At 45.4% G+C, this 17197-nt stretch overlaps 2 protein-coding genes across 4 annotated transcripts in view; one reads left to right on the top strand and one right to left on the bottom strand.

The window, feature by feature from the left end:
* Positions 1–1817, bottom strand: part of ARSJ (arylsulfatase family member J) — a 251939-nt gene extending 250122 nt beyond the window's left edge. The window contains exon 1 of one of the 3 annotated variants that reach the window (XR_012231518.1): positions 1204–1817. The gene's annotated coding sequence lies outside the window, so the exon portion shown is untranslated. The remainder of the gene's footprint in view (positions 1–1203) is intronic. The other 2 variants (XR_012231519.1, XM_073571879.1) reach the window with 2 other exon arrangements.
* Positions 1818–3377: 1560 nt separating this feature from the next.
* On the top strand, positions 3378–6063 carry LOC141086261 (uncharacterized). The gene is made up of 2 exons (XM_073572138.1): positions 3378–3655; positions 4819–6063. Exons 1-2 carry the CDS (start codon positions 3378–3380, stop codon positions 5795–5797), a joined length of 1257 nt encoding a protein of 418 aa, XP_073428239.1. The 3' UTR covers positions 5798–6063.
* Positions 6064–17197: the final 11134 nt, after the last annotated feature.

Here is a 17197-nt window from a genome sequence, read left to right as displayed (position 1 = left end):
GGACTCCAGCCACATTGAACCTGGCACCCTTGTTCCTGTGATAGTCTGGTGCGCACTTAGAATATCCTTTTCCCCCTTTCCTATGTTGATTTATAGTCAATTAGGGTGGTTAGTGGATTTTATCCAGACGTGCAGGTCAGTGGAAGCTCCAGGGCACATACTCCTTGTGTTCTCCTTTTATTCAACCTGAAATTTATCATGTCTTTTCACCATAGCACAGTTTGTTTCTTGGACCTTTGATTGGCAAACTGGGATTGCCCATTATTAGCTGAAACACAGGGAAAAGTCTGCTGGAAACACTATACTTCACGCACATAGTTTCCATCCTCCCCACACCATTAAATCCATCCCAGTGGGTGTAATCATCAGTGCAAAGAGAAATTGTACTAACACATCTTAATATAACAAGTAATTACAAAAAATAAACATCGATTGAGCAAAAGAAGTTACCTGGAATGGACTTTAAAACGTGCATCAAACAAAACAACACAATCGTAATCCACCCAGCGTAACTACTTTATTTCTTACTTATCGTTCTTATTTCAAATCCATCTCTGACATAATTTATCGTAATCAATATATTCTCAGAAATGATGGTATCATAGATAAAATTCTTAAAGATGACATTAGAATAGTCACCAGGCATGCTCCCACTATTGGCATTTCTCTGTCACCTAGTCTATACCGCACTAATGTGAAATCCCGTCCTCATCATTGGTTATCGGTGACTGGTTATTTTAAATGGGTGTAACACCTGCTTACACTCATACAAAACCTCACCACTTATGCTCCAATGGTACCAAAATTTTTAACATAAAAAATTTCCTTGATTGCAATACCAATTTTGGTACATTTATTATTGAATGTCGCCTTTGCAATTTAAAATATATTGGTTCAATAACCAGAAAACTAATAAACAGAATAAGAGAACATCTTTATGATATTTCACAACCGACTAATAGTGAGGCCGTACTGTGCCGCAGGCCATCAAAGGGAGGACGACATGACAGGGTTGAGGGGAACTATAGGAAGGTGACATGTAAAGAAAGGGTTAAATGTATGAATAATAACAAGGGGACGAGGCTTGGGAGGGGTAGGAGGGGCACAGGAGGGAGGTGGGGGGGACTATAAGAGGGGGTCACCATCTTAGTGGGGCAACCATTTTAGGTGCCCCATTACAGTAGGAACAAGCTCAGATCCTACCTTAAATCATGGACGTTGAAGCGATCCTTCAGCAGCTGAGAACGGCTGCGAGCTCCAGGGGCGCAGGATGGCTGCAGGCATCACTACAGGGCCTGTTGCAGGAAGGGGGGACCACTCATCCACAAAGTCAGGGCGACGGGCGATGGCCTCGGAGAGCCAGGCCTCCGGAGCGCCTCAGCCCAGAGGTAACCCCCCGGGTCCGGCGCCGTGTTAGGAGCCCCTCCGGGGACCCTCCAGCTGGTGCCTCGTGCCGCAGGCCTAGGACACGGGGACTGAGAGCTGGGAGGAATCCTGTGTCGAGGCGGGACCTGCAGCAGGGGGAGGTGTCGGCTTCCCCCTCCACCCATTCGTCTATGGCCGCTGGGGAACCTGGAGAGGGTGCGGCTGGTGCCCAGTAAGGAAAGGGTGCAGCTCGGAAGAATCGTCAGGGAGCACGGGGCCGGGTTCCACGGTGCCTTCACCCAGGAGCAGGAGGGGAGGATCCGCCCACACAGCAGCTGCGCGCGGGGACAGGAGAGCAGAGAGAGCAGGACCACCCAGTGTGCACCAGGCTGCACGGCTGAGCGAGGGGACGGCTGCGCTGGGGGAAGGGAGCGCTGAGCCAGCAGGACAATCCAGCGTGCACCAGGCTGCACAGCTGACTGAGAGGACTGCAGCTTTACATGATCACCAACACAGAGCTGCTGGTGAGTGGCAGAGTGCTACACCCGCCCACCATATGGCTGCTGCTGCTACTGCTGCAGTGATTCTGGGAGATAGACAAAGCCTTATGCCTGAGTGGGATGGTGGAGAGGGTGGGGGTGTGGGGTATCAAGGGGGTTTCCAGCATGAAGGGGGGGTGCTGCAGCTGGGAGGGGGGTGGTGGGTCCCATGGCCCATGGACAGCATACTACTTGCCCAGCACTGTCAGGGAGACAGGATGGGTCAAGTCAGCGTCTGACGCCCACGATGGACGCAGCGGTCACACCTGGCCGGCTGCATGGAGCTCCGCCGGAAGCTATTGCCATGGGCAGAAGATCGTCAGGCGTGGACCAAGGACATCAGGACCCCAGATCAGCGGCCGCTAGGAACACAGCACCCAGGCAGCTAGGTGAGAGGAACTCCGTTAATTACTTGCAGCCGTCATTAGCCTCTGATGTGAATGCGCGTGGGGAGTTGTCTGCGGGGGGAGCTAGTGCCGGCATGGGGTTGTTTTTTCAAGGTCTGAGAGAATTGGTTAGATCATGGGATGCGGGGGAGGTCTGGGGGAGCCGTCGCCGCTGTCAGCTTGGCTAGGGCCAACCAGGGATAGGGAGTTACTGGAGAGCAGAGTTTCCACGGGTCCATTATCAGGGAGTAACGGGCCACCGGGTTCATTAGGGCCAATACCAGGCGCTGAGGTGCGGGAGGTACTGGTGGGGGTCGAGTCAGTGGGAAGAGGGGCGATAGGCGAGGGGGGTAAGAAGGAAAAAGATGACGCTGTGCGCTTAGATGACGCTGCGAAAGGGGAGGTGTACGTTTGTTTCGAAGGGCCTTTAGGGGCGCACTTGAAGCAGGAGGTTAGGGAAAGGATTTGGAAGGGGGAGTACGTGGAAATTTTTTCGTTGCTCCCATTGGATCGCTTTAACTTGGACAGGGTTCGGAGGGATGATTCTAAAAAAGAGGATGAGGTAAAGAGGAGGTTTCGGCTCATCCCCCGAACATTCTCAAATTGGTTGCAGGCATTTGCTATACTAGCTAGTGTAATTGGGGAGAAGTCAACGGAAAATTGTTCATCCTTTTTTGTTATATGGATGCCATTGGGGAGGCTTACAGAGTGTATGGGGGTCAAGGTTGGCTTAGGTATGATGAACAATTCCGCCAGCGGAAGGCAGTTAGACCTAGTATCCGCTGGGACCACAAGGATATAGCACTATGGATGAGAGTAACGGCTCCAGTCAAATCAGGACAGAGAACACAGCTTTTTTCTGGGGGCACCGGGGGTTCGGGGTAGTCAGGGCACTCGGTGGCATTGCAAAAGGGACTGTGCTTCTCCTTTAACGACGGCGTTTGTAAATTCGGGACAAAATGTAAGTTCAAACATAAGTGTTCTTCATGTGGAGGCAGCCACGGGGCGGCAAAGTGCTTTAGGAGTGGGAAACAAAGAGGGTCCGACGGATTTGAAAAAAGGGGTGACTCCAGTGCGCCTGTCAGAGATGGTGCAGTATCTAAATGAGTACACGGATAAAGAGGCAGTGGTTTTGTTACGTGATGGTTTTCGGGACGGGTTTCGGATCCTCTTTGTTGATGTTGAGGTGAAGTTGTCAACCAAGAATTTGAAGTCGGCCAGAGAATTCCCTGAAGTGGTCACAGAAAAGTTGAATAAAGAGGTAGCCTTGGGGAGGATGGCCGGGCCGTTTGGATCCCCGCCAGCGGTTAACTTGAGAGTTTCACCATTGGGGGTAGTGCCTAAAAAGGAGCCGAACAAGTTCAGGTTGATACATCATCTCTCATTCCCAAAGGGTTTGTCAGTTAATGATGGGATCGACCCGCTGATGTGTTCAGTTTCATACACATCATTTGATTTGGCGTTGAATTGGGTCAGGGAATGCGGCCAGGGAGCCCAGTTGGCAAAGACGGACATTGAAGCGGCTTTTCGCTTGCTTCCGGATCACCCGGACAGCATGCACTTGTTGGGGTGTTTTTGGAACGGGGGGTTTTATGTTGATCGTTGTTTGCCGATGGGGTGTTCGTTGTCATGTGCGTATTTTGAAACGTTTAGCACATTTTTGGAATGGGTGGTTAAGGAAGTGTCCGGCCTTAGCTCCTGTATTCATTACTTGGACGACTTTTTGTTTATGGGTTCGGCGCAGTCGAATGCGTGTTCTGTTTTGCTTCACACAATGGAGAGCGTGGCAAAGAAATTTGGAGTCCCGTTGGCAGTGGAAAAAACCGTAGGCCCAGTCACATCACTGAGTTTCTTGGGTATCGAGATTGATTCCATTGCTATGGAATGTAGGATCCCAGAGGATAAGGTTTTGGATATGAGGGCTTCGGTAAACCGGATGTGTGGTTTGAGGAAGGCAACGTTGAGAGAGGTTCAATCGCTGCTTGGCAAGCTTAACTTTGCTTGTCGGATTATGCCAATTGGGAGAGCCTTTTGCAGGAGGCTTTCTTTGGCTATGGTTGGGATTACATCGCCGTCGCATTTTATACGGTTGAGAAGGGAGTTGAAAGCTGACCTCAGAGTTTGGGCGCTTTTTTTGGAATCTTACAACGGGAAGTCGATTTGGATGGCACCAGTGGTGTCGGCTGACTCACTGGGTATGCTAATTTCAACCGGTAATCAAGGTTTTTGCTTATTTTTTCGCGGTATGTGGTTGGTGGAACGATGGCCAACGGAGTTGATGGCCAATCAGGTCGTGTGTGAGATCTTCACGGTGGTGGTGGCTCTATCATTATGGGGAAAGTTGGTATGCAACAAAAAAATTTGTTTCCATTGCGAGTCGTTGGGAGCAGTAAGGACCATAAATTCATTGTCATCCCCCGATCAGATCGTTGTCAAGATTTTGCAGCACTTGGTGTGGGTGGGTTTGAGTTGCAACCTCTGGGTTGTGGCCGAGTCCCAACCTACAGTAAGGTATCCTATTCTTGAAGCTCTTTTTTGTTCGCAGTGGGATCGATTTCGGGAACTGGCGCCTCAAGCGGAATCCACGGGGTTGGTCTGCCCGGTGGAATTATGGAGCCTTCTGTCAGGGCAGTAAGAGAATTGTTTTACAGGTCGCTGGCAGCGGGAACATGGTCTCATTATTCCAAAACTTGGCGGGTTTGGGAAGATTGTAAGCTAAAGTTTGGTGGGGGTTTGGAAGATGAGAGCAAATTACTGTTATTATTGGGTCATAGTTGGGAATCGGGTTGGTCGGTTCCGAAGCTTAATAATTTTTTGTCAGGATTGGCTTTTGGTTTTAAGTTTAGGGGGTTGCGGGACCTAACTAAGTCATTTTTGGTTTTGCAAGCAGTAAAGGGATGGAGGAGAAACTGGAGGGTTTCGGACAGGAGGCGTCCGGTATCTTATGAGGTACTGTTAGTATTAGGCGAGCATATGAAAGATGTATGTGCCTCGCTGGAGGAGGTTGTCTTGTTTAAATTGGCATTTTCTTTGGCGTTCTTCGGGGCATTTCGGTTGGGGGAATTGGTGAGTCCTTCCCGTTTTAAAAAAGGGGGGCTGCTTAGACAAGATGTGGACGTGTTTGGGGATCGGTTGGAAATAACTCTGCGGTTTTCTAAGACAGATAGGGATGGTAAGGGTTGTAGGGTGGTACTTTTTGAGGTGAGCGGGTCTCCGTTATTCCCTGTGAGTTGCATGAGGATTTTCGGAACAGGAGGGAGATCGTTTACAGACCCGTTGTTGGTTCATGGAGATGGTTCATTCCTGTCTCGCTTTCAATTTGTAACAATATTCAGGCGGTGTTTGGAAAGAGGGGGCTTGCCAGCAAGGGAATACAGTGGTCACTCATTTCGGATTGGGGCGGCTACGGAGGCCGCAAGGAGGGGATTGGGAGAGGACATGGTAAGGAGGATTGGTCGGTGGGAATCGGTGAGGTTTCGTTCATATGTACGCCCTAATTTGGTTTAGTGTTTGACCACAAGGTCTACTTATTGTGGTTATGGTGTTTTGTTTTCTTATTTGTTTCAGAGTCGGGACAGCTGCTCGTGTGGATAATGGGTCACTCTTTTGTATTCTGGATAAAACTGGGGAAAGAAAGAGCGCAATAGGGTCTTATCTGGGTAACAGATGAAATAAATTCAAAGGAATCTACTCACCTTTTCCAAGATAGATAAAAGCATGTAGGTCAATGTCAGCCTGCTGCACGCCCGAGGTTCACGTCCGTGACCACAGATAGAGATCCTTATGGATAAAATATTTAGGCTTACTGTGCGCTGCTGAGACCAAGATAAAGTCACCACGTGAAAAGCTTTTTAACTCTTTATTCCCAACGCGTTTCAAAGTGGAAAATCACTTCTTCTTCAGGGGATGACATAGAGTCTATGTCATCCCCTGAAGAAGAAGTGATTTTCCACTTTGAAACGCGTTGGGAATAAAGAGTTAAAAAGCTTTTCACGTGGTGACTTTATCTTGGTCTCAGCAGCGCACAGTAAGCCTAAATATTTTATCCATAAGGATCTCTTTTGTATTCTGGGCAGCTTTGAGAGCTGACATCCGTCCGGATGGGAGGCAGCTTGGTGTGCCAAGGACTTTAGCAATCTTGAGATGGATCGGTAAACGGGGCATGGTGTGGAAGCAGCTATTACCTGAGTTTCATAGGTTCGTTCGCCTAGATCGAGTTCCAGAGGTGCTGCTAATCCATTTAGGGGGTAACGATTTGGGGAAGCATCCATGCAGGGATCTAATAAGGGATATTGAGTTTGACATGTTGAGGCTGTGGTCCATGTTTCCCAAGCTTTTGGTGGTCTGGTCGGACATCGTCCCCAGGAAGGTGTGGCGCGGGACGAGATCGGTCCGAGGGGTGAATAAGGCTAGGATAAAGGTTAATCGCACAGTGTCCCGTTTTATGGCAAGGAATGGGGCAATAGTGGTGCGCCACATGGATTTGGAATCGAGGGAAGGGGATTATTGGAGGAAGGATGGGATTCATCTGAATGCGATCGGATTGGACTTATGGTGTTTGGCAATCCAAGAGGGCATAGAGAAAGGCTTAAATGTGTGGCGGGACACAAATGTTTGAGGGGTCAGAACATTTGTGTTGGTGGCGTGGCGGGAGTGGTCCTCGAGGTTGGTGGTGCCAGGAAACGGCGGTTTGGAGGGGGGGGATCTGTAAGGTCCTGGACTCCCCCTTGGGCGGATTAATGTGGAACGGAACATAATGGTCACACTGAGGAATGGAAGAGGAAATACGCGGGTATTTCGGGCGGATATTGTCCGGTTGAGTCTATTAGGGTCTCTGAGCTGGTGCTTCACGGCTAGAGGCAGGACTCGTACTGGGGACAAGGTTTATGGGGTCATTGACCTGTGGCAGTTACAATTTTAGGGCCTCGAGGACCGCCCCTCCTTTGGGAACATTGTTTTGTAAATGTTTTGTTAAAATGTTAATAAAAGGCTGCTGTGGCCAATTTATCCAATAAAGGTGTGCGAGTCATCATTTAATGGGTTCGGCAATCATAAAGTAGATGGGGGATTCTATAGGCATCGCGAATACCCATTGTCAAGTGAGGCCGTACTGGGCCGCAGGCCATCAAAGGGAGGACGACATGACAGGGTTGAGGGGAACTATAGGAAGGTGACATGTAAAGAAAGGGTTAAATGTTTGAATAATAACAAGGGGACGAGGCTTGGGAGGGGCACAGGAGGGAGGTGGGGGGGACTATAAGAGGGGGTCACCATCTTAGTGGGGCAACCATTTTAGGTGCCCCATTACAGTAGGAACAAGCTCCCACCCACCCGCCCGTGTTTATGTGGTTATGCTGGAATTGTCTACAGGATCCATAGATATGGGGTGTATACTGGGCTAAGAATTCTGATTTCCTAACAAATGTTTTGCATTTCTGTATATTTGTCATGGCAGCTCGGCGTGGCGGGAGTGGTCCTCGAGGTTGGTGGTGCCCGGAAACGGCGGTTTGGAGGGGGGGGATCTGTAAGGTCCTGGACTCCCCCTTTGGTGGATTAATGTGGAACGGAACATAATGGTCACACTAAGGAATGGAAGCGGAAATACGCGGGTATTTCGGGCAGATATTGTCCGGTTGAGTCTATTAGGGTCTCTGAGCTGGTGCTTCACGGCTAGAGGCAGGACTCGTACTGGGGACAAGGTTTATGGGGTCATTGACCTGTGGCAGTTACAATTTTAGGGCCTCGAGGACCGCCCCTCCTTTGGGAACATTGTTTTGTAAATGTTTTGTTAAAATGTTAATAAAAGGCTGCTGTGGCCAATTTATCCAATAAAGGTGTGCGAGTCATCATTTAATGGGTTCGGCAATCATAAAGTAGATGGGGGATTCTATAGGCATCGCGAATACCCATTGTCAAGTGAGGCCGTACTGGGCCGCAGGCCATCAAAGGAAGGACGACATGACAGGGTTGAGGGGACCTATAGGAAGGTGACATGTAAAGAAAGGGTTAAATGTTTGAATAATAACAAGGGGACGAGGCTTGGGAGGGGTAGGAGGTGCACAGGAGGGAGGTGGGGGGGACTATAAGAGGGGGTCACCATCTTAGTGGGGCAACCATTTTAGGTGCCCCATTACAGTAGGAACAAGCTCCCACCCACCCGCCCGTATTTATGTGGTTATGCTGGAATTGTCTACATGATCCATAGATATGGGGTGTATAGTGGGCTAAGAATTCTGATTTCCTAACAAATGTTTTGCATTTCTGTATATTTGTCATGGCAGCTCGGCATGGCGGGAGTGGTCCTCGAGGTTGGTGGTGCCCGGAAACGGCGGTTTGGAGGGGGGGGGATCTGTAAGGTCCTGGACTCCCCCTTGGGCGGATTAATGTGGAACGGAACATAATGGTCACACTGAGGAATGGAAGCGGAAATACGTGGGTATTTCGGGTGGATATTGTCCAGTTGAGTCTATTAGGGTCTCTGAGCTGGTGCTTCACGGCTAGAGGCAGGACTCGTACTGGGGACAAGGTTTATGGGGTCATTGACCTGTGGCAGTTACAATTTTAGGGCCTCGAGGACCGCCCCTCCTTTGGGAACATTGTTTTGTAAATGTTTTGTTAAAATGTTAATAAAAGGCTGCTGTGGCCAATTTATCCAATAAAGGTATGCGAGTCATCATTTAATGGGTTCGGCAATCATAAAGTAGATGGGGGATTCTATAGGCATCGCGAATACCCATAGTCACGTAATATATCAAATATCTCAAGTCAATTTATTAGTGTTCATGGTAGACAAACCACACATTATGTGGTTTATGATGCAATTGAACAGCTCCTCAAGCACATAAGGGGCGGAAATGGAGTAAAAATGTTACATGACAGAGAAGCTTTTTGGATCGATGTCCTTAATACATCGGTCCCTGTAGGTTTGAATTTAAGAAAAGAAATCAAGCTGTGTTGCTGATCTTCATATAGGCAACTATGTTTCTCATTTTGGCTCCAGCATTAGGAGGAGAGATCTTGCTGTATTTTTGATTTTCACATATTCAACTGTGTTTCTTATTTACACTTATATGTTTCTCCTGTATTTTGAATATTTTTATGCTTTTCTATTTCTTTTGTTTAATATGAATTGGTTTTAAGACTTGATCACTCAACTGAAGCATAATCATGTCTTTATGGTAATCACAGTCTGCAACCCTTTCACCCCTTAGTGACGGAGTCAAATTTTTGAAATCTGACCAGTGTCACTTTATGTGGTGTTAACTCTGGAATGCTTCAACAAATCTCAGTGATTTTGAGATTGCTTTTTTGTGACACATTATACTTTAGACCTAGAAGGAGACCTAAGAAGGTCGAAACGCGTTGTCTGCATGCATAAAGCAGCAGTGTGCCCTTTTTTGCTGATCCCCCTGTGTATAATAAGGATTTCTGCTAAATGGAATATTTTTTAAAAGATGATACAATAAAATGGATTTTAAATGCCGAGTAGGAAGAATCCGCTGGATTTATTTGTTGTTTCCTGTGGCTATTGCATCATTGGTGTGCCTCTCCCATTTCAACTCCATGCGGCTTCCTGGCAGTAAGTGGATCTCCTGAAGACAACAGACTGGGTGAGCTGGCTATAACTTTTACTGTTTTAATCCAGATAGTCATACCACAGCAAAACATTAACAAATAATATTTCCCTCATGTCTGCCTTGCATCAGCACCATTTGTAAAATGTTCTTTTATTTTGTTAGCATTTTAGGAGGTTTGAAAATGTAGCAGTAATTTTTCATTTTTTCAAGGAAATTTACAACATTGATTTTTTTAGGGACCTTTCCAGGTTTGAAGTGACTTTAGGGGTCCTATATGTTGGGAAACCCCCACAAGTTATACCATTTTAAAAACAGCACCCCCTGACATATTGAAAACTGCTGTCAGGTAGCTTATTAACCCTTCAGTTGATTTTCAGGAATTAAAGCCATGTGGCATGATAGGAATGAAAAAGTGTATTTTTACTACCTAAATGCCGCTAACTTCTGAACCATTTACAACAGCTGTCAGACTCTAAGGCCACCATTTGGTCGTGAATTTCCATGGCAAACATTAGGACCACACAATCATGATCTGAGGGCACCAATTGGGATAAACAGGGATCCCCCACACTCTATTAACCATTTATAAGGGGTTGCTTTTCGCTTATATCTCAGGTCAGTAAAAAGACATATTGGCGTTCATTAAGGGGTTCTTCCCGCGTTGTGTTTTCATTCATCAAACTGAGTTTAAGAACACGTCAGGTGTTCAAAACGCGTCCAGTTTGTTCCATTTTGCACCTCCCATACCATAACTATGCTTACATAGATGTCACAACAATCGCCTTAATTTTAATCATTCTAATAAAGACACTAAGTTTTTATTACCAAAGCTGGATCCTTCTTTTCATGTGACCTCGCTTCTATGCCTTGCAGAGATGTGATCCTGTGGAATACAATGAGAAACTACTGAGGGTGAGCTGAAAAATCTTTTTCATTCTTCCATGGTTCTCCTTTTATACCTTGCCTAAAACTGGTAGAAAGTATGATTAATGCTTCATGTGAAGTTAAATACATTTGAGACTAGACTGTCACGGTTGCATCTCATGTATACATTTTGCATACTTTCCCCTTTACAAACTTTTGGACAGGTTTCTAGGAACCACTGGTTTTGATTGTTGGTTATGTAAGAACATTTTAATTTAATAGTTGCATTTGCCAAAGACTTTGAAAATGTAAGAGTGCACATTTTACTGTAACCACTGAGCAGTCATCTTTCACTGAATTTTAGGTTTTCCAACTGTAATAGTATTTACTCCAATAGCCTATAAAACTTAATAAGGGATGTAATAAAGAATAGCACAGTCATTTGATTGAAAAGTGGTGTCCTTATTAATAAAGACTTTGACAATGAAACTGTTATACAGACAATACCATTGAGCTCATTGAGCTAAGGCCTCATTCAGACATCTATGAAGCATGCATTTGTTTTTTAACAGACAGAACATTATGCCCATTACAGTTTATGTGGCTGTCACATATCCGTTTTTGATCCAAGTCATGGATCAAAATTACCCGTATTGTTTGGTGAAAAACCCCGCACATTGTCATTTGTGTGCAGTACATGTGCTGTCCTTTTTTTAACAAGTTTTTGCATTTTAATTTTCTTTTCTTTTTCATATGAGAAAATCTCTGAGGGTCCACTGATGGCTAAAACTAAAACCCTGACCAAACACTGCTAAAAAACCAGGTCAAAAATAATGAAAAAGGGTATATTTTTTAGCGTTCAAGAATAATCACTGACATCTAAATGAGGCTTAACACTTATATCCTGTCCCATAATTGCTTAATGAATCCTGGCTTTTCATTCATTGTACTGCCTTGTCAACGAACTTGTTTTTTGCTAAATTGTCTAAAACATTTTAGATCAAGTTCTTATAAAACTCAACAGATCTGCTGGCTTGGTAACAATAAAAATATACATGAAGTTCATCTATGATACTTTCTTTCTAACTTGTGCTTTTCTCCAATTTTACAAACTAAAATATGATTATCATAATTGGAGTCAGATGTCTATACTGTATGTCTGAAATTGTCATTTTTTTTTTTCTGCAAACAAGTGCGTCTCTAAGGCCGGTTTCACATTAGCGCATTTTCAGCGCGCGCACGGCCGGGGGTAGCTCCGCCCCCGAGCCGGCTCTCTGCCCGGCGTGCCCGCCCCTTGCCTGTAGCGCCGCCTCCTAGCGGACGGCGGCGCCTGCGATCGGCGCACCCTATCTTTAGCATAGGGTGCGCCGATCGTGCGCAGGTCGTGCGCTAGTTGCGCTTTGACCTGCGCTGCGCACTTATGACGGTGCGCCGTGCGCGCCAAAATCCGAAAAGTTCGATTTTGGCGCGCACGGCGCACCGTCAAAAGTGCGCAGCGCAGGTCAAAGCGCAACTAGCGCACGACCTGCGCACGATCGGCGCACCCTATGCTAAAGATAGGGTGCGCCGATCGCAGGCGCCGCCGTCCGCTAGGAGGCGGCGCTACAGGCAAGGGGCGGGCACGCCGGGCAGAGAGCCGGCTCGGGGGCGGAGCTACCCCCGGCCGTGCGCGCGCTGAAAATGCGCTAATGTGAAACCGGCCTAAGGAGGTTCTCTGCCTAAATAAATATTTCATAAAAGTGAATTTAAGAGGTGGTTCTGATGAATGGCTTTTATTCAAGTGTCTTTGATATGTTATTTGATTGCGTTGTAGGCATCCTCCACTTCAGTCCTGAGATAGTCCATTTTCAAGGCAGGAAATTGTCCACACATGTGATCTACTATCGTCAGATGTATGGAAACAGGTAAGCCTTGTTTAGTCCAGGCAATTGTCATTTTTCTCACCTGGTGGGGTAAATCCTCCTAATACCCATTCCAGAAGGCCAGTTCTTGATCAGCTGGGGGAGTTAGCTGTATTGTGAGTATGTCTACTCTATGTGTTTTTTTTTTTTTTACTATTCAACACAGCAGCCGGATCATGGGACCACTATGTCCCATCATTAGCTAATGCTGTCACTGTAGCAGACAGAGCCCGATGGCACTAGTAGTCCCATCGGACGATGCCTGCTACACTCCAACCCCCGCACACACACACAGCTGCGCACACACCTGCAGACCCTCATAGACACCCACACACGCAGACAGACCAGCGCACAATCTCCCCACACACATAATCTCCGCCCACACACATAGTCTCCGCCCACACACTCTTCTCCCGATCTGCAGTTTTTCGCATTCAACTCCGCAGCAAGTCACAAATATTTTTACACCTGCGTTTTTTCTGTGGATTTGACTGACTCAATGGAAGTCAATGGGTACAGAAAAGCTGCAGATCTGCAAAAAAAATTGACATGCTGCGGAAAATAAAATGCTGCAAATCCGCACGTATTTTTCCGCAGCATGTGCAAACCAATTCTGAATTTCACATTGACTAACATTGGTTGTGCACTACACTGTGGATTTGATACAATTCTGCACGTCCAAAAATGCTGCGGATCTGCATCAAAATCAGCAACATGTGCCTAAGGGTATGTGTATATGTTGCAGATTTGCTTGTGGAATTTTGTGTGCAGATTCTTCCTCTCTTGGCAGAAAACACAGTTAAAAATCCACGCGCTTTTGATGCAGATTTTCATGCGTTTTTTCATGAGGATTTGTATGCATTTTGTAAGCTAAATAAAGATCTATTATTTAACAAAAAAAGAATTGTGATGTAATTTCTTTGTCCAATACATAATCCATTGAATTCCATATCATCACATACTATGTTTACATATAATGTACACAAAACAAATATAAGTGAATATCTATAGATAGATAAATATATTGATAGATATATCTATAGCTTTCTATAAATACATCTATCTCTCTATAGATATATCTATAGATAGATATATCTATAGATAGATAATACCAAAGCCGATGTTTAGTAATGAATATAATAAAATGGTACATAAATAGTTAAATAAAGACACACATACAAAATCTGCATTAAACGTGGTCTCCGTGCAATTTTGAAAACCAGAACAGGGAATGCCTGTGACTTGGGAGCAGATGTTTAAAGCCTGGGAAGGGGTAATACCCATGGATCTTCTTAGGCTTTTCATATCAGCTCAGAGCTGTATAAATAGCCTTTACTGGCTGTTAAAATAGGGGAGCCCCCCAAGAATGACATGGGGTCCCTCGATAATTAATAGCCAGAAAAGGCTATGCAGACAGCTGCAGGCTGATATTAATAGCCTAGAAAGGGGCCATGGATATTGACCCCCCCGGCTACAAACACCAGCACTCAGCCACCCCAGAAACCAGAAATGGCGCACATCTAAGATGCACCAATTCCAGCACTTAGCCTCTCTCTTCCCACTGCCCTGTAGGGGTGGCATATGGGGTAATAATTGTGAGGTTGATGTCACCTTTATATTTTAAGGTAACATCAAGCCCAGCTTAGTAATGGAGAGGTGTCAATAAGACACCTCTCCATTACTAATCCTATAGTTGTTAAGGGGTTAAAGACACAGCCAGAATAAAGAATTTTAATGAAAAAAACACAACACAGTTTCCCATATTTATTGTATGCCTAATCCATGCGATGCCCTCGATCACCTGCAAAAAATAAAATAATAAACCAACACAAATACTCCCTGTTCTGACGTAATCCATTTAATAATGAGTGTCCCACGATGATCTCCAGTGTAGAGCTGTCACATCAGGAGATGTGACTGCTCTACAGGGGCTCGGATGACATACTAATGGGAGATAATACTCCCGCACTGTACTTCATTTGAGTTTGTGCTTTCACTTTACGGCACCACTGCTGTGTGATAATTTTCTCATGCAGCGGTGCCGCAAGTGACAGGATGAACTCCTGTGACCTCTAGGTGGCGATGTGATCCACTGCAGAAGGATTATCTCTGATCACTGTACACATCTCCTGATGTGACAGCCCTACAGGGGAGATCGTCATGGGACAATCGTTATTAAATGGATTACGTTGGAACAGGGAGTATTTGTGTTGGTTTATTAATTTAATTTTTTTTTGCAGGCGATTGAGGGCGTCGGGTATTAGCTGTATGGTGAGTATGTGTACTGTATGTGTTTTTTTTATTATTCAACACAGTAGCTAGATGATGGGACTACTACTGTTCCATCATCTGCTAATGCTGTCACTGTAGCAGACATAGCCAGATGGGATTAGTAGTCCCATTGGACGATGCCTGCCTAAACACAGACACGCACACTCACACAGCCATGCACACACCTGCAGACACCCGCACACACACATAGATACACATAGACACCCGCAGACAGATCTGCACACAATCTAAGCACACACAGTCTCTGCCCATACACATAGTCTCCACCCACCCACTCTTCCTCTTTTCGATCTGCAGCATTTTTTGCATGCAACTCTGCAGCAAAACTGCAAATCTTTTTACACCTGCGGTTTTGCTGCAGATTTGACTGACTCAATGGAGGTCAATGGGTGCAGGAACGCTGCAGATCCGCAAAAAGAATTGACATGCTGTGGAAAATAAAACACAGCAGATCCACGCATATTTTTCCATAGCATGTGCACACCAATTCTGAATTTCACATTGACTAAAATTGGTTGTGCACTACACTGTGGACTTGATGCAATTCCGCTCGTCCAAAAATGCTGCGGATCCACATCAAAGTCCACAACGTGTTCACATAACCTAAATGGAGAAGCAGTGAAGGAGGCCTTGACTTCGCCTGTTGTCATTGGTGGCTCTTGTGTTATCAAATGTGTATAGAGGTGTTACCTGCCATTGTAATCCTGCCTGTGACATAAATACACTTACTTTAAAATCCTCTTGCGAATAAAGAAGTTTCAGGGCGCTTCCTTCAGAGGATCTTTAACCCAATTTGGAGCAAGAAGGTTATAAAGCCATTCATAACTGAGTATCTCTGATATTAAATCAGATGGTATTTTATTGGCTAGGCAAAATGCAAAATTTTTTTAAAAACAATAAAAACATTAAAACATTTTTTGTTATAAAAAACACAACGCGTTTCGGCCGTGTAGGCCTTCATCAGGTGTATAAAAAATGATTTTGTTGTAAGCTATTTATACCCCATTTTCCTTGCTAAAGGGTGTGGCTACAATAACTGAGGAACCAATCACTAATTATCAAACTCTTTAGCAGTTAAAGTGCATATATTGTAACTTCATCTCCAATAAAATAATGTTGTGCACGCATATTAAATAACATCATCCCTCCTTCAGGGTTAAAACAGTATATCTGTAAATTTTAGGCAATCAGACATGATGTCACTGTACATGTTCCACAAAAGAAAAAAAAAAAAAAACTATTCATATGCCTGATTAAACATCTCACTTCTCTTGGTGCAAGCGGTCAGGCGGTAAACTAGAAGCACTGCAGGTACTAAAGATCATAAATAAACAGCAAAAAAATTATAAAAAATATATAAACACTATATTTAAAAAAAAGTCATCAAAAAAAGTTTAAAAAAAAATTTCAAAAGTTTTTTTTCCCCCCTCCCTTCCAAAGAAATTTAAGGCTATGTGCACACGTAGTTTTTAGTCTCTGCGGATTTTGTAGAGAAAACCGCAGGAAATCCGCAGGACAAAGTGCTGCGGTTTTTCTGCGGTTTATCTGCGGATTATCTGCGTTTTTTCCGCGGTTTTGCCCTGCGGTTTTACACCTCATAATGGATGAGGTGTAAAACCGCAGCGTTTCTGCACCAAACAATTGACATGCTGCGGATTGTAAACCGCAGCAAAACCGCGCGGAAAAATCCGCAGCATGTGCACAGCTTTTTTTTATTTCCATAGGAAATAAAGGTACTGTACAACGCAGCAGAATCTGCAGCGTTTCTGCAGAGCCAAAAACGCTGCGGAAACGCAGCAGAATCCGCAGCGTGTGCACATACCCTTAGGCTGTGTGCCCACGATGCGATTTTTAAGCGTTTTTGCCCCGATTTTCGGCGCGAAAACGCTGTGAAAACATTTAAAAATCTTGTACATGACGCACCTCATGCATTCCCATGGCATTCCGCACATGCTGTGCTAATGCTGCACTTTTTTCCATGGCGGAATCGCATCGCGGAAAAAATCGCAGCATGATCAAAGAATTGCCGCGATTCCGCACCCATAGGAATGCATGAGAATCGCTTACTTCCCGTATGTGGCTATGCCCACCATGCGGGAAGTTAAGCGTCTCATGTGCAGTTGGTACCCACGGTGTGGAGGAGAAGAGACTGTCCTCCAGGCCCTGGGTGCCATACCCCTATAAAAAAAAGAATAAAAAATAAAAAATCGGGGTATATTTACTTTCCGACGTTCCGCGCTGCATTCCCGGGCCTCAGCGTTCTCAGTAATGCC

This window comes from Dendrobates tinctorius, unplaced genomic scaffold, assembly GCF_039654945.1.
Source record: "Dendrobates tinctorius isolate UK_male_01 unplaced genomic scaffold, ASM3965494v1 ptg000030l, whole genome shotgun sequence".
In the NCBI taxonomy this organism is placed as follows: Eukaryota; Metazoa; Chordata; class Amphibia; order Anura; family Dendrobatidae; genus Dendrobates; species Dendrobates tinctorius.
Note: the sequence above shows the minus strand (reverse complement) of the source record. Positions and strands in the feature narration are given on the sequence as shown.

Bases quoted from the DNA above. Each gene is read 5' to 3' on its own strand.
- LOC141086261 (XM_073572138.1), top strand. From the start codon at position 3,378: ATGGTGCAGTATCTAAATGAGTACACGGATAAAGAGGCAGTGGTTTTG. The intron at 3,656-4,818 runs GTTGATACATCA...CTATTCTTGAAG, and splicing joins AAGGAGCCGAACAAGTTCAG to CTCTTTTTTGTTCGCAGTGG.